Genomic DNA, 23,328 nt, shown 5'->3' with positions numbered 1-23,328 from the left:
AGACTAAAGTAGAGGGGCTGAAAAAAGACTTTAAAAAAATGAGGGACTTCCCTGGCAGTCCAGTGATTAAGACTCTGCACTTCCACTGCAGGGGGCATGGGTTCGATCCCACATGCCACTCAGTGTGGCCAAAAATAAATAAATAAATAAATAAATAAAATTTAAAAATGAGATTTTCAGGGGCCAGTTCTGTAAGGATGTAATGTTAAGGAATTAGAATTTAATTATTTATTTAATGACTGTATTCTCCATAAGCTATATTCCATAAAAGAGCTTTTATCCCTATGGTATTTTCAGCATCTAGTATGGTACTTTGTACACATAAGGAGTTAATAAATATTTATTAAATGACTGAGTGACTGAAGAACCATATGAGAATTTTAAAGGAATAACAATCAGATTTGTGTTTTAGAAAAATCATTCCAGCAGGGGTGTGGAGAATGGTTTGGAGACAGGTAGGTGTATTAACTCAGCTGCCATGAGAAAATACCATAGACTGGGTGGCTTAAACAACAGAAATTTATTTATTTTTTACCGTTCTAGAGGCTGGAGTCTGAGATCAGGGTGCCAGCATGGTTAGGTTCTGGGGAGCTCTCTCTTCCTGGCTTCCAGATACAGGTGCCTTTTCATTGTGTCCTCACATGGCAGAGAGAAGAGAAAAAGGAAGGTCTCTGGTGTCTATTCTTATAATGGCACTAATCCCACCATGAGGGCCCCACCCTCATGTCCTCATATAAACCTAATTACCTAATTACCAAAGGCTCCATCTCTAAATGTCATCACGTTAGGGGTTAGGACTTCAACATCTGAATTCTGTGGGGACACGATTCAGTCCATAGCAGTAGGAAAGGAGAAAAACGTAGTAGGAGACGAATGTAATAATTCATCCGAAGGATGATAAGAGTGTGAACTAAAGTAGTGTTAGTAATGTTCCTAGGATATTTCTTTTCCTAAACCTTAGAATTATAGTTTTTTCCTGGAGTAACTCCGCTTGCATGTTGCTGTCTTGTTTTTAAAGACAGAAGAATTTTCAAAATCAAACAAACAAAAAAAAGGGATTTAACATTTAAAAATTAACCATAGAATTTCGTAAACACATATTACAGAAACACTTGAAAGTGTCTGTACAACGTTTTAAAAACTATGGTAAAACTAAAAGTGAAACTCATGTAGTTTTAATGTTTTATGGGATAATAATGGAAAGCTAACCTCAAAATACAAACCACTTGCACTTTTTCTATTTGGTTTTATGTTAAATAATATTAAAAATGTTTATTATTTATAGCATATTAATGATAAAAGCCCCAAAGAGCTATAACCATTCTTCTAAGTCAGAATACATAGATAATGCTATCAAGACTAATAGTTGTGTTATTACTTCACTATTTCCAGTGCTCACATATTGATGATCAAGGCTTGAACAATTTGATCACTAGCTTATCGCTGGCAACAGAATTATTCAGTGAAGCACAAAGCACATCCAAATGCATCTTCATAAATATTTGGCTCTGATACATGGCGATTATGATAATGTGCCCCAGACACTAATGCCCGGGAACTTGAGGTAGACACCTGTTTCTGTCAGCCCAGTAATCAAGAACCGGTTTTTGAGAGAGAATGCTCTGCTTTACATATCAAGAGTGATGTTTTGGAAGAATTGTATACTCATCATAATGAAACACAAGCAAGTTTTGGTACTGGCTCCTTAAAATGTTAAGAACCGGTGGCACTAATGTACCACATTTTTTACATTGCTGTGTTAACTTTTTTTCTGCTCTTGAAAGACATATAGAATCATCACTAAAATATCTGGAAAATATAAAGTGCCTAAAGAGCAAAATATCACAAATCTTACCATTCAGAGATAATCGTAATATTCTCACCTGTTTCCTCTCAGAATTTAAAAGTTGGGGGTATTTTGTAATCTCATATGGTTTTATAAGCTGCTTTTACAAACTTATGTATTTAAATGTCTATCTATGTAAATATAGATCTATATTATCACCTTTAATAGCCAGGGAGTTTTTACATTGTGTGTACTATGATTTACTGAACGAATACTAGTTAAAACGATTACTTACACTTATTTAGCGCTTGCTGTATGCTGGGCACCTAAGGGCTTCGTTTGTGTGAATCCATTTGATCCTCACAACCTGATTATTACTCCTGTTTCATACCGATGAGGAAACTGAGGCACCAAGAGGGAAGTAATGTGTCCAATCCCTAATGTCGGGCATTTTCGTGTTTAACAATGCTCTGATATTATAAACAAGGTTGCCATGAATATATTTGTTCACGTTCTTAAAGAATGTCTTTAGGATAAATTGCAAAAAGTAGAATTGTTGGGTCCAAAGGTATTCACGGTTTTAAAAGTTTGTGTTACATACCTCCAGATATTTCTCGTAGGGAGACTGTAATAATTTCATCCAACATTGTGAGTGTACGATTCCCCACATCCCTCTTTTTCATCTGTCTCAATGACCAACACGTATCTAAACGCTACTCTAATCGTCATTTTTCACTTTTAGAAATGGGACTTCATTCTTAATGGATGTTTCTAAGCCCTCCTCGTATTCCAAAATACCAATCCTGTTGTCCACACGTTGTAAACGTTTACATGCTACATTCGGAAGTGCTCTAATTTTGGTAGACTTACATAACTTCAATTTACATGCAAGATGCTCTAAGTTCCTTCCAAGAGGAATGCAAAAATCTCTAGAAGATGCTCCTTAACATTTCTACAGGATATAGAGAATTTTTTTTGTAAAGTTATAAATAAAATGACGAAATAGTTTAAGTTATTACGAATCACTAATCAATCGCTAGCTCCATTTTTCAGTTTTCTCTTTTTGCTCGGTTTCGGGGGGGGGGGGCGGGTATCGCAAACCTTCTTGCCCTGTGCCACTGCTTTGCCAATCACCGTAATCGCTTAGTGAGTGCACAGTCAGTCAGTAGGTGCCAATGCCCAGCCAGAAGTGCTTTTGACCAAGCCTCCGAAGCGGGCGTTCGGGGCCTCTCGGGAAGGTGCCAGCGCAGCCTCAGCCGCCGCGAGCACCGCGCGCCCGACACTCCCCTCGTGCGCGCCCGACACTCCCCTTGTGCGCGCCCGACACGCCCCTCGTGGGGACTCTGGCCAAGCCGCCCCGCTCACATGACTTCACCAAGCAAGTTCCTCGTCACCGCAGGCAGAGAATTGAACTCACAGCCCTTTTACTTAGATGCCCCCGAGTGAAGGGGCTTCCATCCCCCTCCCCAGAGACCAGAAAGTTGTGACAACCAACGGAACGGGTGGGAGAAAGGGTCTTACCTCTCCCCAGCCTCGACCCCTTTTCTTTCTACTCAGCCTCTGATTCACGCCTGGGCTCGCTAGTCGGCTTGGGCGCGCCCGGAGGACCCCGTCCTCCGGAGGCTCCCGACCAAGGCCAAAGCAGGAAGCGCAGGCATCACGGCCACTCTCCCGTGTGGCTAATCCAAGCGGGGTCGGGCGGAGGGGGCGCTGGGGTTGGGCCGCTTTGGGCGGGGCAGGTTCCGGGCAGGTTCTGGGCAGGCGGCGCCGAGGTCGCCCAGATTCCCGACAGGCTCCGCGCGGGGGGCCTTCGCGGCTCCTCCGCTCCCGTCGCCGCCGTCGCCGCCGCTGTTGCCGCGGTAGCTGAGGGTCGGGGAGAGGAGGAGCTGTCGCGGACCCCGGGGGGTCCGTCTCGGTCGCTGTTTTTGCCTGAGGAGCCTTCGTTCCTCGGTCGTACCCTGACTCCCGCGGTGTCGAGGGGGAGTCCCTGCGGACACCTCAGCACGCAGTGGAGATGCCTCTCTTTGCCACCAATCCCTTCGATCAGGACGTCGGTAGGTGCTTCTGCCGCCCGCTGTCCACCCCCGGCGGGCCGCGAGCCGGCTCTGCCCGCTCGCGGCGGACGGTCTGGACCCCCCGGGCTGGGCGAGTCCTGCCCCTTCCCTGAGGCTCTTTTCTGTAAGAGTTTGGAGGAGGTTGGGGGCTCGGTGCATCCTCTTGGAAAGAAGGGGGACTGTGAGAGTCTGGGAAACGGGCCTTGAGCTGGGGCTGTGGGTTCCGAAAGAACTGCTGGAGAGGTGGGTGTCGAAGGCCGCCGAGGAGCAGCTGGGGCGGGAGCTGGTGCTGGGACGGTGCTTCTGGGAGGACAGAGTCGAGAGCTAGGGAGTCTCCGCTAGCGTAGGATGATAAGCCGTAGGATAGAGTGTTTCCCGGGACACATGTCAGACGTCTGAACTACGGGAATGTTTTAGGTTGGCTTCCTTAGGGGACTTTAAAATCTGTGATAGAACTGTAACGGGAGGACAGAGCTTCTGGGTCAGGGCGGACTGTCAGAGATTTTGGGAGAGAGTGATGAAGATGGAATACTTGGCAACAGTGTAGACGTCATTGAGTGCCGGAGACACTGGGCTGCCTTCCTTGGGTAGGTCTCACTACTTTAAGTGTGGAAGAGGACCGGGGATCCGAAAATGCTAATTTGTTCTGAATTTGAAATGGTCTGTTTTTGGTTTTCTGAATCATCGGTTTTAAGTACTGATCATACCAGTTCAACAGGTTAGTTTGTGTGTCTGTGTCTGTGTGTGTGTGTGTGTGTGTGTGTTTTCCTGGTCTGAGGGTAATAATTACAGGAGTTTGAGTTTTCAGGGAGAGAATTTGGGGGTGATTTGAATGCTCCTAGCATTTGGGGCACACGCATGTGGAATGAAAGCAAGTTAAATACCGTGCCTAATTGCTAGAGTAAAGAAGAATAAGGACACCCTAATGGAGTTGCTTTTCATGTCTTTGTATATCTTAATGATAAAAGGTTTGAATTTTGCTTTTTAACTGTAACTTACAGCTTGCCACTGAAGCTTGAAGGTTTGGGTGAAGACTAGAAAAAGGTTCAATCCCATCCCTCCCACTGCCTAGCTCAGAGTGGAATCATGGGCAAGTTACTGAAGCCCTTTGAGTCCCAACGTCCTCGTCTTTAAAGAGAGGGAAAACACATTCTGTTTGTGGTTCAGTGGAATAGTATGTGTAGAGGGGCCTCCTACAGTGCCTTTCTATGATGGGCACCGACTAAATGATGGCTTTCTTCGGTTCCAGTTTAAACGAATGTCCTGAATCTTAGCAGTGGATGGAACTTTAGAGATGACTAGTAATAGTTAATAAATAAATAATTGGGAAATTACATTTAATTTAATAAGCACTTAGCACACATTATTTACAGGACACTGCTCAGTGACATAAGAGAGTGATGAATAAGCAGCATGCTGCTGCTCTCAAGCAGGTTTATAACTTACCACATTAATTTCCAGGGCAAATGTGTGCAATAAAACAACTTCTTAATACCTTCTTCTTCTGTTGCCAGCACCTTGATCTAGTTTTCATGGTTGTATGTAATCTAGCTTCCAACTACCCAATCACCTTTATATCCTGTTGCCTTTTGAACCCACATTTCCATTGGATTCTTTTTTTTTTTAACATCTTTATTGGAGTATAATTGCTTTACAATGGTGTGTTAGTTTCTGCTTTATAGCAAAGTGAATCAGTTTACATATACATATGTTCCCATATCTCTTCCCTCTTGTATCTCCCTCCCTCCCACCCTCCCTATCCCACCCCTCTAGGTGGTCACAAAGCACAGAGCTGATCTCCCTGTGCTATGCGGTTGCTTCCCACTAGCTATCTATTTTACGTTTGGTAGTGTATATATGTCCATGCCACTCTCTCTTTGTCACATCTTACCCTTCCTCCTCCCCGTATCTTCAAGTCCAGGAAGACATAGGCAGAACACTTTATGACATAAATCACAGCAAGATCCTTTTTGACCCAGCTCCTAGAGAAATGGAAATAAAAACAAAAATAAACAAATGGGACCTAATGAAACTTAAAAGCTTTTGCACAGCAAAGGAAACCATAAACAAGACCAAAAGACAACCCTCAGAATGGGAGAAAATATTTGCAAATGAAGCAACTGTCAAAGGATTAATCTCCAAAATTTACAAGCAGGTCATGCAGCTCAATAACAAAAAAACAAACAACCCAATCCAAAAATGGGCAGAAGACCTAAGTAGACATTTCTCCAAAGAAGATATACAGATTGCCAACAAACACATGAAAGAATGCTCAACATCATTAATCATTAGAGAAATGCAAATCAAAACTACAATGAGATAATCATCTCACTCCGGTCAGAATGGCCAGCATCAAAAAATCTAGAAGCAATAAATGCTGGAGAGGGTGTGGAGAAAAGGGAACCCTCTTGCACTGTTGGTGGGAATGGACATTGATACAGCCACTATGGAGAACAGTATGGAGGTTCCTTAAAAAACTAAAAATAGAACTACCATACGACCCAGCAATCCCACTACTGGGCATATACCCTGAGAAAACCATAATTCAAAAAGAGTCATGTACCAAAATGTTCATTGCAGCTCTATTTACAATAGCCAGGACATGGAAGCAACCTAAATGTCCATCGACAGATGAATGGATAAAGAAGATGTGGCACATATATACAATGGAATATTACTCAGCCTTAAAAAGAAACAAAATTGAGTTATTTGTAGTGAGGTGGATGGACCTAGAGACTGTCATACAGAGTGAAGTAAGTCAGAAAGAGAAAAACAAATACAGTATGCTAACACATATATATGGAATCTAAGGAAAAAGAAGAAAGGTCATGAAGAACCATTGGATTCTTAATGTCACACCTTTCCCAGTACCTATGCCACCCAGTTCAGACACAGGCTCCTTCTTGCTTTTATACTTTTGCTTGTGTTATTTCTTCTACCTTTCTTCACCTACTTATGATTAAAAGTCAACTCAGAATCCAACTCATACCTGAATCATTTCCTGATTACTCTAACCTAGGGTTTCTTATTAGTGACACTGCGGATGGTTTGGACCAGATAAATGTCTTTGTCGTGGGCGTCTGTCCTCTGCAATGTAGGGTGTTTAGCAGCATCCCTGACCTCTCCCCACTAGACGCCAGTGGCACCTCTCCCCACCGAAAGCCCAGTTATGATTTAAAACATCTCCAGACATAGCTAGATGTCCCCTGGGGGCACGAAATAGTTTCCAGTTGAGAAACACTGCTCTAGCCCCCTGTAATCTCCACCCTTTTCAAAACTCCTGGGACACTTTTTGTCTTTACCAAATTATTTCCCATTGAAGATAGTTATATCTTGTGTTAAGCCCCTGAACTCTTATTGGTTGACACAGAGTAGGTGCTTAATAAAAGTTTGTTGAATTGAGAACGTGTCCATTGAGCCTGTTAGACGGTAAGCTTCTTGAGTGTGGGAACATTGTTTTGCTCCAGCAAAGCTTACTTTTTGTTTGTTTTTTGTTTTGCTTTTGTTTGTTTGTTTTTGGCCACACTGCTGTGTGGCTTGCGGGATCTTAGTTCCATTGAACCCGCACGCACCCTTGGTAGTGAAAGCGTGGAGTCTTAACCACTAGACCGCCAGGGAACTCCCAAAAAGCTTACTTCTTAAAGTTAGGTTTTAATGTTTGGATCAATTCTCTCCTCACGATCCATGTATCAAAATGTCGTGAAAGTTTATCTAAGAAGACCTGCCAGAGACTCCCAGCAAATCATCCTTGGACAGAGTCCAATAGACTCCCATTTAAAATTTTTCAGTAGTATAGCATGTAGAATATAGTATGTAAAATAAATTTAACAATATTTCTTCTTAGTTTGTCCATCAGTGAGTATGTCAGTGATATTAAAGTACTCCCACTAACTCACTTGATATATTTATCACTTAACATTAGCATATATTTTTACTACTTCAAAATTAATTGTCTTTAGCTTTATTCATCAATAAACTGATAAACTGAAATGGTAAATTGGAAATTTACATACTGATTTATACCACTTAACATTTCATATATAGAGATAAAATACTGGTGATCACTTTTTCTTTGAAGAAGCGCCTAAATATGTTATTAGAATGTGAGCTCCATGAGGACAGGTATTTTTGTTTGGTTTGTTCACTACTGTATCCCTAACACGTAGACCAGTCTCTGGCACTAATAAACATTTAGTAAACACTTACTGAATACATGAGTCTCATTTTGGATGTTATATTTCTTGCTAAGTTCAACTCTTAAATTATGAAGATAACTCATTCCATCAAGCTTTTATTTCAGAGTCCCTGGTGACTTCTGTCTTGCCAAACCCATCGGTCAATTCCTAGTTCATTTCTTTGTTGATCTGTTAGCATTCCTCTTTGATGTACTTTATTCACTTGGTTTCCAGGACACCAAACTTTTTCCGATTTTCTGCTTAGCTCTTTTTTAGTCTTTTTGCCTTCTCCTTTTTGTGACTTCCAAATGTTCAGTTCTGGAACTTCTTTTTTGAGACTTTTTTTCCCCTTGGAGTCTTAGGAGGCAATTTAGCTTTGCATTAAGAATTCAGACTCTGGAGCTACACTGCCTGAACTCAATTACCAGGTTTGCTGCTTACCAGCAGTGTGACTTTGGGTTAGTTGCTTAGATATTCTGTGCCTCAGTTTCCTTATCTTTAATATGGGATATAGAGATAATAATAGTTCTTGGTTTCTTCCCCAAACCTGCTCATTCCTTCATCCTTGCCTATTTCAGTAGATGGCACCGTTGATATTTACTGTCACTCATCTCTAATGTCTAGGAGTCATCACTGATTCTTCTTTTTCCTTCACGCTTCATATCCATGCTATCAGCAAGATCTTCTGGCTCTACTTTAAAAATATATCCAGAATCTCATCACTTCTCCTTCTCACATCACTATTATCTTACTCCAGTCATCGTTCTCTCTTTCATAGACGGTGGCAAGAGATTTCTAGCAGGCTTCTTTGCTACTACTCTTGCCCCTTACAATCAGTTCTCATTTACAAAGGTCAGTGATCTTTTAAAAATCTTAGGTACTGTCATTTACCTGCTCAGAACCTTCCAGGAGCTTCCCATCCCACTTACAGGGAAATGCAAGTTCCTTAGTGTGGCCCATAGTCTGGCCTTTCCTATGTCTCTGATATGATGACAGGCTCCAAACACTCTCTCTCATTCTAAGCTTCTTGGGTCTGAATATGCCAAGCTCATTCCTGCCTCTGTATCTATATTGTGCTGTTTTCTTTGCCTAGGCTATTTTTCCCTCAGGTATTTGAAGGTCTTGATGTCCATCACATCATTCAAGACTCTGTTCAGAAGAGTTTCTAAGAGAGGCTTTCCCTGATTACCTTCTGTAAAAAATATCCATCTTTACCCTCTCTGTGTCCTTCTTCCATTTTGTTTCTTTATAGTACTCAACTACCTCACATTGATTGATTGATTGGTTGATTGATTGCTGCCTGTGTAGAATGTAAACTCCACAAGGACAAGAACTTTTCATTTCTGTTCCTCGTACTTCAGGGACAGTGCCTGGTACATAGTAAGCACTCAATAAGTATTTATTAAAGGATGAGTTATTGATATCTTGCTATCGTTCTGGTCTTGCGTATCGATTTGGTGTTCTAGTATCACCTAAAAAATCAAAAATCAGTGTATCAGAAAACTGAACTTATCTTTCCAGTCTAGTTCTTCCTTCGTTATGCAGTTATTTTATAATGTTCTAGTTATCTTGATTTGAAACCAAAGAGGCATTTTTGAATCATTACCCTGCCTCTACCAAATCATCATGTCTTTGTTTTTATACTACATTGCATTCCTAGCCACACTACTTTGGACCGGCTCATAGCCTACAGAATTGGACATGTTTTTAGTCTGTTTTGCTAGCCCAGTAAATATCAAACCACAACCAGTTTAATCTTCATAAATGTCAATGTCACATTTTTCTCCTGCAGTTTAGTGTGATGGAAAGACCTTGCTTGGGCTTTGGGTTTAAATTGCAGGTGCAGCATTTGCTCTTAGTAAGTGGGCAAAATATGGACATAGGCAAGTACAGAACCCCTCTGAGTTTACTTTCCACTTGTGTGAATAGGGATAAAAATATCTACCTCAAGGAGTTGCTATGAGGAACACTTAAAAAGCACAGGACGTTCTCTTTACTGGACTTGAATATTCCAATTCAGCATGTTCAAACTCATATTCAAATTTCTCTTCTCAAGTTTGCTTTTCCTCTGTTCTCATGACTGGTACTTCAGTTTACTTAGTCAGATATGTCAAGAACCTGGGAGTCATTCTTAAATTCTGTAGTTGTAATTTTCTACATCCCCATGGCAAATATATACTGTCTGCTCTGTCCCAGCCGCCCTGAACTTGCCCTCCAGGATTCTGGTGCTGCCGTAGTCTGTGTGCTTCTCTTCTTGATAGCTCTTGAGTCCATTCATCTGTCCGTCCGTTCAGGCCTCCCCTCCTTTCTGTTGTCATTGCCACTGCCCAGCAGGTTTAGCTTGCTCTTTTAGGAGAGTCCAGTAGCTCTGTTATCCCTGCCTCCAGTCTGTCCCCAGTCATTTTCCAGGTGACAGTGATATTTCTAAAATGTAAATGTAATCATATGGCTCCTCTGGTTAAAATAGTTCAGTGAATCTACAGCTTTTCACAGGAATTTGAACTTTTCAACATAGCGTATAAGACCTTGTAGCATGTGGCTCCTCTTTTTACCTCTTCAGTCTCCACTGTTTTCCTCAAGGCATATTTCCTTGTCGGTTTTACACCACGGCTTTTTCATCTGTGGATCCTCTGAGCTGCCATGCCTTTCTCTTCATTAGTCCTCATTAAGGTTGTTTTGAGGAGATGATGCACGTAAAGCGCTTAGCCCAGTACCTGCCGTGTAGTATGCAAGGGATACATTTTAACTCCTCTTATAATCAAGGCAGACATCGTTCAGAGCCTTTGGAGGCTACTCAGAGTCTAAGGGCTGGAATCAGTTACTGTAAAAACATACTCAGGAGAAAAATGTAAAAATCTAGAATACAGGTCTGTTAAAGGTCTGATATCCACTGGGTTAAGAAATTTTGTGCTCATTGTTTCTTCTGTTCTTATTTTACTTCTCCTGTAAGCTATTCTTTCTAATGCTTCTAGATTTTCATTTCTATTTTGTGCTCTTTTCTGAGATGCTTTCATGCTGTTGCTTTGACACCTACTTCCATTTCTGGTTAGAAGAGCTTCAGATTGCTCTTCCAATAGAATTTCCAGTGGTCAGGAGGGATAGGGATATTCAGTGAAACAAACGTTTTTGAAAAATTGATTCCAATCTCAAAAAGAGGGTAATTTCTTTAGGACTTGCTTTTTCCATTGGCCATTTTTGATGAACTTTTATGTCTCCAAACTGACTGAATGACAGTCTTTTTCCTGTAGCCTGAATGTGATGGGCAATCATCCTCTCAGCATTTCTTACCTCCCCAAATCTTTGGCAGTCATAAATTTTGAGAAAATCAAAAGTAGCTGCTTATCAGAAAAAAGTGCTTCAATCCATTGAGAAGACTACTGAAATTCAGATGAGGCTCAGTGTGTGATTTTTCTGGGTACTGCTAGGCAAATTTCTCCATCTCCTCTTTTTGGGTATAAGGAAAAGGATAATCTGAGGATAAAATGAGATCATTATGAAGCTTCGAATTCTTTAGAAGCAAGTGTGTGTTATTTTCCCACATACCGTGTTTTTGTCTTAGAAAATAAATAGTTTTGAATTCGTTTGCTATTCACAAAGCCATGTTGAACTGCTACTGGTAGTTTATATTTTTCTGATTTGAAAAGTATTTGTTGTTTTACAACGTAGAAGAACTGTGCTATAGCTCTTGATCTTGAGGCAGCATCAATAAATAATGTGAACAATTTTAGCGTTCTGAAATGGGTTGCATTTCTGGTCTGTGTATTTAAGTTTGAGTCAGATCCTGATCCTGTTTGTGCATAGGAGAATGTTTAGCATAATATCTGCTAATGACTATACCAGACACTCCTGGGTATGCCTTAATTCAGATCATCCTTAGTTATGATAATAGACAATTTGTATTTTATCAGACATAAGCTTGTCATTTCTAGTTAACTATTTACTTTTTAATAAGTTAAGTTTTAATAAGCTTAACTATTTTTAAACAGGTGATAGGTTTTAAGATTTAAGTGTGTTCTCTTTCAAAAATGCACTAAGCTTTTAAAAAATCTGCTTGGCTACCAGTCAGTGAGGATGATGAATTAAGTGCACTACCAGATCAAAGTGATAACTTGCTTTCCTTTTCTAAGATGAAGTACAGTCATCCCTCAATATCTGCAGGACTCCCGTGGACACCAAAACTGCAGATGTTCAAGTCCCTTATATAAAATGGCATAATGTTTTCAGATAACCTACGTACATCCTCAAATATACTTTTATTTTTTTTAACTTTATTTAATTAATTAATTTATTTAGGCTGTGTCGCAGCATGTGGGATCTTAGTTCCCCAACCAGGGATCGCGCCCCCTGCAGCAGAAGCACGGAATCCTAACCTCTGGACTGCCAGGGAATTCCCCTCTCGTATACTTTTTTATTTTTTTTTATTTTTTATTTTTGGCTGCATTGGGTCTTTGTTGCTGCGCGTGGGCTTTCTCTAGTTGTGGCGAGTGGGGGCTGCTACTCCTTGCGGTGCGCGGGCTTCTCATTGTGGTGGCTTCTCTTGTTGCAGAGCACGAGCTCTAGGCGCGTGGGCTTCAGTAGTTGTGGCTCACGGGCTCAGTAGTGGTGGCTCACGGGCTGTAGAGCGCAGGCTCAGTAGTTGTGGCACACAGACTTATTTGCTTCACGGCATGTGGGATCTTCCCGGACCAGGGCTCGAACCCGTGTCCCCTGCATTGGCAGGTGGATTCTTAACCACTGTGCCACCAGGGAAGTCCCCACCCCTCCCATATACTTTAAATCATCTCTGGATTACTTGTAACACCTAATAAAATGTAAATGCTTTGTAAATAATTGTAAATACAATGAAAATGCTATGTGAATAGCTGCCCACACACAGCAAATTCAAGTTTTGCTTTTTGGAACTTTTTGGAATTTTTTTTCCTGACTATTTTTGACCTGTGGACGCTGAATCCGTGGACTGTAAATGTTAGACTGGAGGATATTGTTCAGGATGACTCACTCAGTCTTCTTGGGCTTCAAAGGTATTGGGGGTTTATGGGGTAGGGCTCTGGGATTCCTCAGTTAGAGCAATTCCACTTGAATTTACTTCACATATTGGTTTCCTTTAAGACAAATTTTTTGTATAAAAGAGATTGTTGAATAATAAAGAATTTTACTAATCTTTGTCCCTGTTTTTTGGAAGGGAACCTGTAAATCGTTGGAATTTCCTGAGTGATAGGTGCGTCTTTCTAACTCATGGTGGGTTCCTGGGACAATACCTTGGTCCATGCTAGAGAGATGACTCAGCATGGGGGCTGGTGGCTCCAAAAAGACTAACCTTGTGATAAGATGGCTGGGGCTTTGGGTCACACGATATCAGCTAGACCTCCAGGAAGGGGGAGGAGGCCTGGAGATTGAGTTCTAGGAGGTGGCCAATCATTCAGTCAACCGTACCTTCATAATGAAACCCCAATAAAAACTCTGGACACCGAACCTCCGTTGAGCTCCCTGGTTGGTGGTACACACTGACGTGCCAGGAGGATGGTGAGCCCTGAGGGCACAGAAGCTTTGCACTTGAGACCCTCCCAGACCTAGCCCCGTGCGGCTCTCTTCATTGGCTGGTTGTCATTTGTACCTTTTAGAGTAAAACTGTAATTATAAATGCTCTTCTGAGTTCTGTGAATTATCGAACCTGAGGGGATAGTGGAAACCCCTGAATTTGTAGCCAGTTGGTCAGAAGTGCATGTGGCTGGAAACCCCAGAGCTTGTTTCTGTGTCTGAAGTGAGGGGAGACTTGGGGAGTTCCGTGCCCTCCACCTGTGAAGTGTGTGCTAACTCTGGGTCGTCAGCATCAGAATTACATTGTAGAGGGTTTCTGCGTTGAAAGGTAAAATTTGAAAACCATTAAAGTAGATGCTATTAAAGGTCTATGTTTCTATGACTTTCATGGATTCATATTGCAGTTACATGATGAGATTTCTTACTTATTGAGCATTTAGGCTGAAAGCATGAATATTGAAAGAATTACCCAACGTAGAGATTGTTATTTTCAAGGGATTTACAATTATGGAAGCTTGAACGGGTCAGTTTGGCTCAGTTATCCTCTTGGCATACCTGCCAGCGAGAACAAATTAAACAGCGTTTAGACGTTTGCTTTCAAAGTAACCCATTTAGCTTCCAGAGTAATGTTAAGTTTCTCATTATATTTTCTTCTTTTCCCTCTTCCAAACCATTTTTACATATTGGCAATAGATTCATTTTTTTCTTAAAAGTCCAGCTCTGATCAGATTGTTTCCTTGCTCAAGATTTTCTAGGCTTTCTGGTGTTTCTTGAATTAATACAGATGCCTCATTTTGTATTTTGGGTCTTAGAGTGCTTCCTGCCTTTCACAAAGTAGTCTCTATTTCAGCCAGCCTACAGTCTTCTTTATATTTCTCTTCTGTTTTGATAACTTTACTGTATTCACTTAAATAGAAATAAGAGTTTATTATTAATCCTGTTCCCCTCTGTCTTAGTTTCTAAATACATTAAGAATCCTTTCCTGATACTCATTCTCTCTCCTCCCAGGTGTTTACCTTTTTTTCAACTTGCTTTAGGCTTTGCATTTTTTTTGTGATATTTTTTCTATGTATATTCAGGTCTATCTGTTGGTTTCATTTTCGGTTTTTAGAGTCTGAGCTACTTCAGATAGGGTCTGGCCTAGACTAGAAACTTATTCCATTTTGTTGAATATCTGTCCAGCTTTTGTAATTTCCTGCAAATAAGTCACCTTACCATGATCTCAGATGTTTTGGACATTTGTGTTAATTCTTAACAGGAATTAATTTGTGTGAATAATCTGCTTTTAGAAAATGGTAGGGTAATTGGACATAGGTACCCTATCTGCCACTGCCCATTGGTCGTCACCCACTGCCACCTTATTATAGTCTATGGATAGTTCTCCATGGCGGTGACTAACTGGCAGGTGTTGCTGTATCCCTTGGGACCGTGATATGGCTCAGGTATTGCAAACCTATGAAGAATTTGGACAGAGTTGGCTGCTTTGTATTTTCTGCTTTTAAACTGGCTATGACTGACCTCCAGCTCTCAGTAGTAAGTCAAAATGGGGAAATAAGTGTTGCCTGTTGAACGAGGTAGCAGGGCATTGAGGGGAATAGGGGATCAGGAATTTCGTTATCTCATCACGAAGACCTATCATTATAGGTAAGAATCTTGGTATGGATCAGGCTTTCTTACCCCCAAACCATCTCAGGTTAAAAAACATGGAAATATTAGTGAACATCTTGGAGATGCTGTCTTTTAACATATCTGTTCTTGGCATTACAGTGCTCCAGTCAAGACAGGTTACCTTCTGCTTTGGTATAGTTTTTGTTTCAGAAGATAACAGTTATTTCTTTTTGAAGTTTTTTTTCCTCTTATATAGGCTCTTGTTTGTTCTAAGTTGCTTTCTTCTACATTGGATTTGCTAATATTTTGTTGAGGATTTTTGCATCTATTGATATTTTCATGAGAGATATTGGACTGTCGTTTTCCACTAATGTCTTTGGTTTTAGTACTAGGGTAATACTGTCCTCATAGAATGAGTTATGAAGTATTTCCTCTGCTTCTGTCTTCTAGATGAGATTGTAGAGAATTGGTATAATTTCTTCCTTAAATGTTTGGTAGAATGCACCATTAACCTATCTGTGCCTGCTGCTTTCTATTTTGGAAGGTTACTAATTATTCGTTCAGTTTCTTTAATGGATATACGCCTATTCAGATTGTCTGCCTTTTCTTTTTTTTTTTTTTTTTTTTTTTTAAGATTTATTTTTTTATTGATTAATTGATTGATTGATTGATTGCTATGTTGGGTCTTCGTTTCTGTGCTAGGGCTTTCTCTAGTTGTGGCAAGCGGGGGCCACTCTTCATCACGGTGCGCGGGCCTCTCACTATCGTGGCCTCTCTTGTTGCGGAGCACAGGCTCCAGACACGCAGGCTCAGTAATTGTGGCTCACGGGCCCAGCCGCTCTGCGGCATGTGGGATCCTCCCAGACCAGGGCTCGAACCCGTGTCCCCTGCATCAGCAGGCAGATTCCCAACCACTGCGCCACCAGGGAAGCCCTGTCTGCCTTTTCTTGTTTGTTATTTGGCAAATGTGTCTTTTGAGGACTTGGCCCATTTTTTTCTAGGTTATCAAATTTGTGGGCATAGAGTTGTTGTTAATTACTATGTGTTTTTATTCAACACCACCAAGAAGTTTTTCAGTTTTCAGTGAACACTGACTAGATGTTGCACATATTTAGCTCAATTTTGACACTATCTATCTACCTAGGGAGAGTATCAGATTCCACAGGTTAAGGGCTCAGTCATACAAGACTGCCTTCACTCCCCACTCCAGGTGCCAGTCCAGGATGTTACCTGTGCTTCTGACTGACTGGCTATAAATTGGAGGCTCCCATGATTCTCTCAATGCTCTTCACCCATAGTAATATTCATTTAATATCCTTTTTATGTCCATGAAATCTGTAGTGAGGTTCCCTCTTTCATTTCTGATGTTAATAATTTGTGTTTTCTCTCTCATTCTTTTTTTTTTTTTTTTTTTGGTTACCCTGTCTATCAACTTCATTGATCTTTCCAAACAACCAATTTTTGGTTGTACTGATTTTTCTCTCTTTTCTGTTTTCAATTTCATTGATTTCTGCTCTAAATTTTTTCTTTTTGCTTACTTTGGATTTAATTTCCTCTTCTAGTTTCCTAAGGGGGAAGTTTATATTAGAGATTTTAGATTCTCTTTTCTGATGTATAAATTCAGATTTCCCACTAAGCATTGATATCAAATGCCTCCCACAAATTTTGATAGGTTGTACTTTCATTTTTGTTTAATTCATAATATTTTAATATTTCTCCTTTTTTTGACCTGTGTATTATTTAGAAGTGTGTGTTATTTAATCTTCACATACTTGGGGATTTCCCAGCTCTTTTTGTTAATGATTTCTAGTTTAATTCCATTGTAGCCTGTGAGCAGACATTGTATGATTTCTAGTTTTTAAAATTTGTTATGGTGTGTTTTATGGCCCAGAATATGGTCTGTTTTGTTATGTTCCAGGTGAGCTTGAGCAGAATGTATTCTGTTGTTGTTGGACGAAATAGTCTACAGATGTTAATTATATCCAATTGATTGATGGTGGTGTTGAGTTCAACTATGTCCTTAAACTGATTTTCTGTCTACTGGAACTGTCCATTTCTGACAGAGAGGTGTTGAAGTCTCCAACTATAATAGTGACTTCATCTGTTTCTCTTTGCAGTTCCATTACTTTTTATTTCAGTTATTTTGACAGTCTGTAGTTAGGCACATGCATGTTAAGGATTGTTGTCTTCTCTGAGAATTGACCCCTTTACTATTATGTAATGCCTCTGTCCCTGATAATTTTCCTTGCTCCAGGGTTGGCTCTGTCAGAAATATAGCTACTCCTACTTCCTTGTGATTAGTGTTAGCATGGTATATCTTTCTCCATCCCTTTATTTTTAATCTATATGTATCTTTATATTTAAAGTGGGTTCTTGTAGATGACATATAATTGGATCTCATCTTTTGATCATTCTGACAATCTCTGTCTGTATTTAGACCATTAACATTTGAAGTGATTATTGATATTGTTGAATTAATATCTACCATATCTGTTACAATTTTCTAGTTGTAGCCCTTGTTCTTTGTTCCTGTTTCTTATACTTTCCCCCCTGCCTTTTGTGGTTTTAATTGAGCATTTTATATGATTCCATTTTCCCTCTTTTTTTAGCATATCAGTTATACTTTTTTTTTTCTACTTTCAGAGTTTACAATATACATTTACAACTAGTCCAAGTCCACTTTCAAATAACATTGTACCACTTCACTGGTAGTACAACTCACCTTCTAGTAGCAAACTATTCCTAATTTCTCTCTTTTGTTCCTGGTGTCCTTGCTGTGATTCATTTCACTTATACACACGCCTGCACACACACATATGCATACACACACACGTGTATACATGTCTCCTATATCCTCCCCTTGGAGACCTTTTTAAAACATTTCTTGCAAAGCCAGTCTGCTATCAACGGGTTCCCTCAATGTTTCTTAGTATGATAAAGTCTTTATTTCTCCTTTCCTTGGGAATAATTTCACAGGGTATATAATCCTATGTTGGTGGTTATTTTCTCTCCACACTGTTTGATTTCATTCTCTCCACACTGTTTGATTCCATTCTCTCCTTGTTTGCATGGTTTCTGAGATGTCAGGTGTAATCATTATGTTTACTTCTGAACAGGAAAGGTGTTTTTTTCTGCTGGCTTCTTTTTAATTTTTTCTTTATCTTTGATTTTCTGCAGTTTGAATGTGATATGCCTAGGTGTAGAGGTTGGTTTGTTTGACATTTATTGTGCTTGGTGTTCCTGGAGCTTCCTGGACCTGTGGTTTGGTGTCTGACATTAATTTGGGGAAATTCTGAGTTATACTTGCTTCAAATATTTCTTCCATTTCTTTTTCTCCTTCTTCTCTGGTATTCCAATTATGCCTTTGTTACAGCTTTTATAGTTCCCCACATTCTTGGATAATCTGTTCCAGTTTTTTTCCCCCCTGCCAGTCATTTTTTCTCTTTGCTTTTCAGTTTTGGAAATTTCTGTTGACATATCCTCAGGCTCAGAGATTCTTGCCTCAGCCATGTCCAGACTGCTGATGAGCCCATCAAAGACATTTGTTTCTGTTATACTATTTTTGATCTCCAGTATTTCTTTTTGATTCTTTTTTAGAATTCCCATATCTCTGCTTACCTTGTCCATCTGTTCTTGCATGTTACCTCCTTTTTCCATTAGAGCTCTTATTAGCATATTAATCATAGTCTTTAAAATTTCTGGTCTGATAATTCCAACATCCTTGTCGTGTCTGAGTCTTGTTCTGATGCTAGTCTGGTCTCTTCCAACGGTGGTCTTCGCATTATAGAGTGTGGCTTGCTGGAAGCTGGAGACGATGTACTAGATGAAGGGACACCAGCCTTTAGTGGTGTGAGGATCAGGTACTGATAGTCCTGTGATTAGGGCTCAGTGAGCCTCTGCCCCAGGGAGTGAATTTTCATGTGCTGCTCTCCCTTAAGTTGGGACGGGATGGCTACAGTGGGCTGGAGTTGGATATTCCCCTTCTCCCACGTGGAAGGCTAGAGCAGGCTAGCGTTGGGATTTCCCTTCCCCCAGGTGGGTTAATCTCTGATAAAACTCTAGTTAGTTAGGTGCTGGTAAAATTATTTCTCTTGAGAGTAGGCCTTGTTAAGAAGAGAATACTCTGGTGTATTTCAAAATGATCAGTTTCTCTCCCCCTGCTGGAAAAATAGGAGAAATTTTCTGTGATATTCACCTTGAGAACCTGGGAGAACCCATGGAAGTAAAACTCACAAAAGGGCTTCCCTGGTGGCGCAGTGGTTAAGAATCCGCCTGCCAGTGTAGGGGACATGGGTTTGAGCCCTGGACCGGGAAGATCCCACATGCCGTGGAGCAACTAAGCCTGTGCACCACAGCTACTGAGCCTGCACTCTAGAGCCCGTGCTCCGCAACAATAGAAGCCACCGCAATGAGAAGCCTACGCACAGCAACGAAGAGTAGCCCCTGCTCGTGGCAACGAGAGAGAAAGCCCGCACGCAGCAACGAAGACCCAATGCAGCCAAAAATAAATGAATAAAACAAATAAATTTATTTAAAAAAAAAAAGCTCACAGAAGTGTGGGGACTGCCCTAAGCCTAGGCTTCTCTGGAGTTTTAACTCTCAGACTTGTGCACACTTCTCCTCCGGCAGTTTGTCAGTTTCAGTTTAGATTTTTGTGCCCTGGTACTGGTTCCTGGAGATGTTTCTGCTCACGGGCTTCTGCTCTGTTAAGTTGTGCTTCTCTGTATCCACCTATCTATTTGTCTCATTTTGGGGGCAGCAGTTTGCCCTGTGACCTCACTTCTGAGGCATCTAAGAAGAGTTGTTGACTTTTCACTTTGTTTACTGTTTTACTTGTTAGGATGAAGTGAATACTTCCAAGCTGCTTACGTGCTGGACTGGAAAACGGAAGTAATTGCTTATTTTTGGTGCCTAAGTCTCAACTATACCTGGTATTTCCTTGTCTAGAAAAAAAAATTTGCTTTACCTGCAGAAAGTAAACCATCACTCATTTGCTCCGAGGGGGAGAGGTGATTGCTAGAGCCTGTAAGGAAGCAAAGTTGGGACTACCTACATTTCAAAGAGCACTAACCGATTTTGCTAACTTGGAGGTCCTCTTTTTCTTCTTCATTCTCAATTGCAGACATTCTTTCTGCTATGAGTACTTGAATTTTCTGAGGATTCAACAGACTGGTTCTTTTTTTTTTAATATTTATTTATTTAATAGATCTTTACTGGAGTATAATTGCTTCACAGTACTGTGTTAGAGTGAATCAGCCATATGCATACATATATCCCCATATCCCTTCCCTCTTGAGCCTCCCTCCCACCCTCGCTATCCCACCCCTCTAGATTGTCGCAAATCACCAAGCTGGTTCTTAAGCTGTTCTTTCTTACTGCCAATACAGGATTCACCTTTCTTGGGTTTTCTGAGTAGTTTACCATGTATCAATGTTGTCCTGTAGCTTTTGAGATGTTGTTGCTGTTATTGCTTCTCATGTTTTCCTTATCCTTGTGTGTCTGTGTTAAAGAAGAAAGAAGTCCCTTTATTGTAATTAAGAAAGGGATCTAAATTAGGTGATTTGGTTCAATCTGCCATACCTCTGTTGTTTTTTTCAACTTCTCAAGTTTTTACTTAAGGGAAAATATTCAGTTAAAGCTTGGTTTTCTTTCGTTCAGCACCTCCCCCCCCAAACAACAAAATCAACAAAACTAGATAGTTAATTAATTTAATTGCCTGAAACATTTTGATAGAGATCTGTGTCTAGTCATGGTCCTTCGCTGGCGAGTAAAGCTAAGAATTATTTGAATGAAAGTATTCCTTATTTTAGTCTTTCTGTGTGCAGAAAGGGATAGATTTGTGTGCGCGCGTGTGTGTGCGCCTGCGGGTGTATCTTTATAACAAAAAATCAGTGGCCTATTTTTTTTGATACTAAGTAACAAACAAATGAAGTATAAATGGGGAAAATAATTATGATAGGTAATAAAGGTGCCCTGCCTCCTTTTAAAGATGGACTTAAATATTTCATTAACCAGGTGTTGACACCTATTGTGATTTGTTAATATTTGATTATACTACAGTTTGGTAATTTGAATGTGATCATTTACCTCTTAAAGATTTTTAAAAATAATGTGTCTGCGATTTCTTTTTATAATATACAGAGAAAGCAACCAGTGAGATGAATACTGCTGAGGATTGGGGCCTCATTTTGGATATTTGTGATAAAGTCGGTCAGTCTCGCACTGGGTAAGTGTTGCAAAGTTTCAAAGGATTTTTATTTATTCTTCCTGTTTATTAACATGAATGAAACAAGAGTTAGAAGGTAAAGCATATTACAATCACAATTTAGTTTAAAAGGAGAATGTTTTTGCTAGTGAGATTTGAGGAATCATCCCATCTAGGTTACTCCCTGTAACCAGAAGAGGCAACATGACTGGTAACAATGTTGATACTTTAATTATTCTCCCTTGTCCATAATTGCCTCCTGAAATCTAACTTTTCCCACTGATTTTTAAAAAAAATTTTATTGAAGTATAGTTGATTTACAATGTTGTGTTAATTCCTGCTGTACAGCAAAGTGATTCAGTTATACATATATTCTTTTTCATATTCTTTACCATTGTGGTTTATCACAGGATATTGAATAGAATTCCCTGTGCTCTACAGTAGGACCTTGTTGCTTATCAATTCTCTATGTAATAGTTTACATCTGCTAATCCCTAACTCCTAGTCCTTCCCTCCCCCCACCCACCCTTGGCAACCTCAAGTCTGTTCTCTATGTCTGTGAGTCTGTTTCTGTTTCATAGATATGTTAATTAGTGTTGTATTTTAGATTCCACATATCAGTGATATCATATGATATTTGTCTTTCTCTTTCTGACTTACTTCGCTTAGTATGATAATCTCTAGGTCCATCCATGTTGCCACAAATGGCATTATTTCATTCTTTTTTATGGCTGAGTGGTGTTCCATTTGTGTGTGTGTGTGTGTGTGTGTGTGTGTGTACACACGCACACACACACACACACACAATGGCTATATATATCCAATGGAATATTATATATATATATATGTGTGTGTATATATATATATATATATATATATATATATATATATATATATTCCCCGGATCTTCTTTATCCATTCATCTGTTGATGGATATTTAGGTTGTTTCCATTCCCACTGATTTTTAAAGTCATCAGTGATTTCTCAATTACCAAGTTTTTTGGTTATTTCTGTGTTCTTTTCTTCTTTGTCACATCTGCCCATTCGACCCAACTAATCAGTGACTGTTGAAAGAAAGACAGTTTTAGGGAAATAGAATTGTAAACTTTCTGGCATACAGACTTTTTGGTAATACAGGGCTTTCTCAACAGTGCCTCAAGGGGATTGACTGGTGTACAGAGTAATGGTTTCCTTCATTCCTGGGTTAATAACACCCAGTGATTAGTAGCCACATCTACCCCTTTGTGCCACACGAATATTGTCTTATTTACATACTTTCATGTGAAGAATGTTTGGGAGCACTGCTGGATTCTGCTTGATTCTTCTGGTGGTAATCTTAACTCTCTGATGGTGCCTTCTCTGGCTCTTCTTCCTTCCCTTCTAAATAGAGATAGTTCTGTAAACTTTCGTTGGTCCATTTTTTTTTACCTGATACTTTTTCTTTTGAAATCTCCCAGCTTTCAAGTTTCTTTATGTGACATCTATAGTTTTAGCTCTGAATCCCTAAGTCAAGCACTAATATTGGGGATGCAGCATAATTTCTGAACATCACACTACATAAGCCTTGGTCTCACATCTAGAATCCTGAACTCATGTCTCCTTTTGCTTTAAACCTACATTCCCTCCTTTGTCCCCTGTCACTGTTAATGATAAGGTTATTCTTTCATTCACACCTAAAACCTCAGACTCTCCTCTGCATTTAGTGTTTTACTAAATTCTGTCAGCACACCTCCATAATCTCTCTCATGATATTGATGTCATAGAGTCTCCTTAGTTAAGTTCTTGCACTTGGTCAAACCAGGCAGGGCAGTTTGTCTTTACATCCTTTCCACCCCATCACTCAAGCCCTTTTTAGTCCGTAGTGTGCTCCCTCTGGCAGGTTCCCAGGATTGTGGCCTCATCCATCTCCTTTGTTGTCTTTGCATCCCTTCCGCCCTGGTTAGTTCCTTAATTTAGTTGATG

The 23,328-nt window shown here is 40.2% G+C and overlaps 2 protein-coding genes across 2 annotated transcripts in view; one reads left to right on the top strand and one right to left on the bottom strand.

The window, feature by feature from the left end:
* Positions 1-3,328, bottom strand: part of HACD1 (3-hydroxyacyl-CoA dehydratase 1) — a 36,523-nt gene extending 33,195 nt beyond the window's left edge. Inside the window, exon 1 of the mRNA XM_057543890.1 lies at positions 3,308-3,328. The gene's annotated coding sequence lies outside the window, so the exon portion shown is untranslated. The remainder of the gene's footprint in view (positions 1-3,307) is intronic.
* Positions 3,329-3,592: 264 nt separating this feature from the next.
* STAM (signal transducing adaptor molecule) overlaps positions 3,593-23,328 on the top strand; it is a 73,164-nt gene continuing 53,428 nt past the window's right edge. Inside the window, exons 1-2 of the mRNA XM_007196409.3 lie at positions 3,593-3,840; positions 21,303-21,387. Of these exons, the coding sequence (XP_007196471.2) occupies positions 3,801-3,840; positions 21,303-21,387 (125 nt within the window). The 5' untranslated portion in view covers positions 3,593-3,800. The remainder of the gene's footprint in view (positions 3,841-21,302; positions 21,388-23,328) is intronic.

Source organism: Balaenoptera acutorostrata, chromosome 3, assembly GCF_949987535.1.
Source record: "Balaenoptera acutorostrata chromosome 3, mBalAcu1.1, whole genome shotgun sequence".
NCBI classification, from domain to species: domain Eukaryota; kingdom Metazoa; phylum Chordata; class Mammalia; order Artiodactyla; family Balaenopteridae; genus Balaenoptera; species Balaenoptera acutorostrata.
This window is presented reverse-complemented; position numbering and strand designations above follow the sequence as displayed.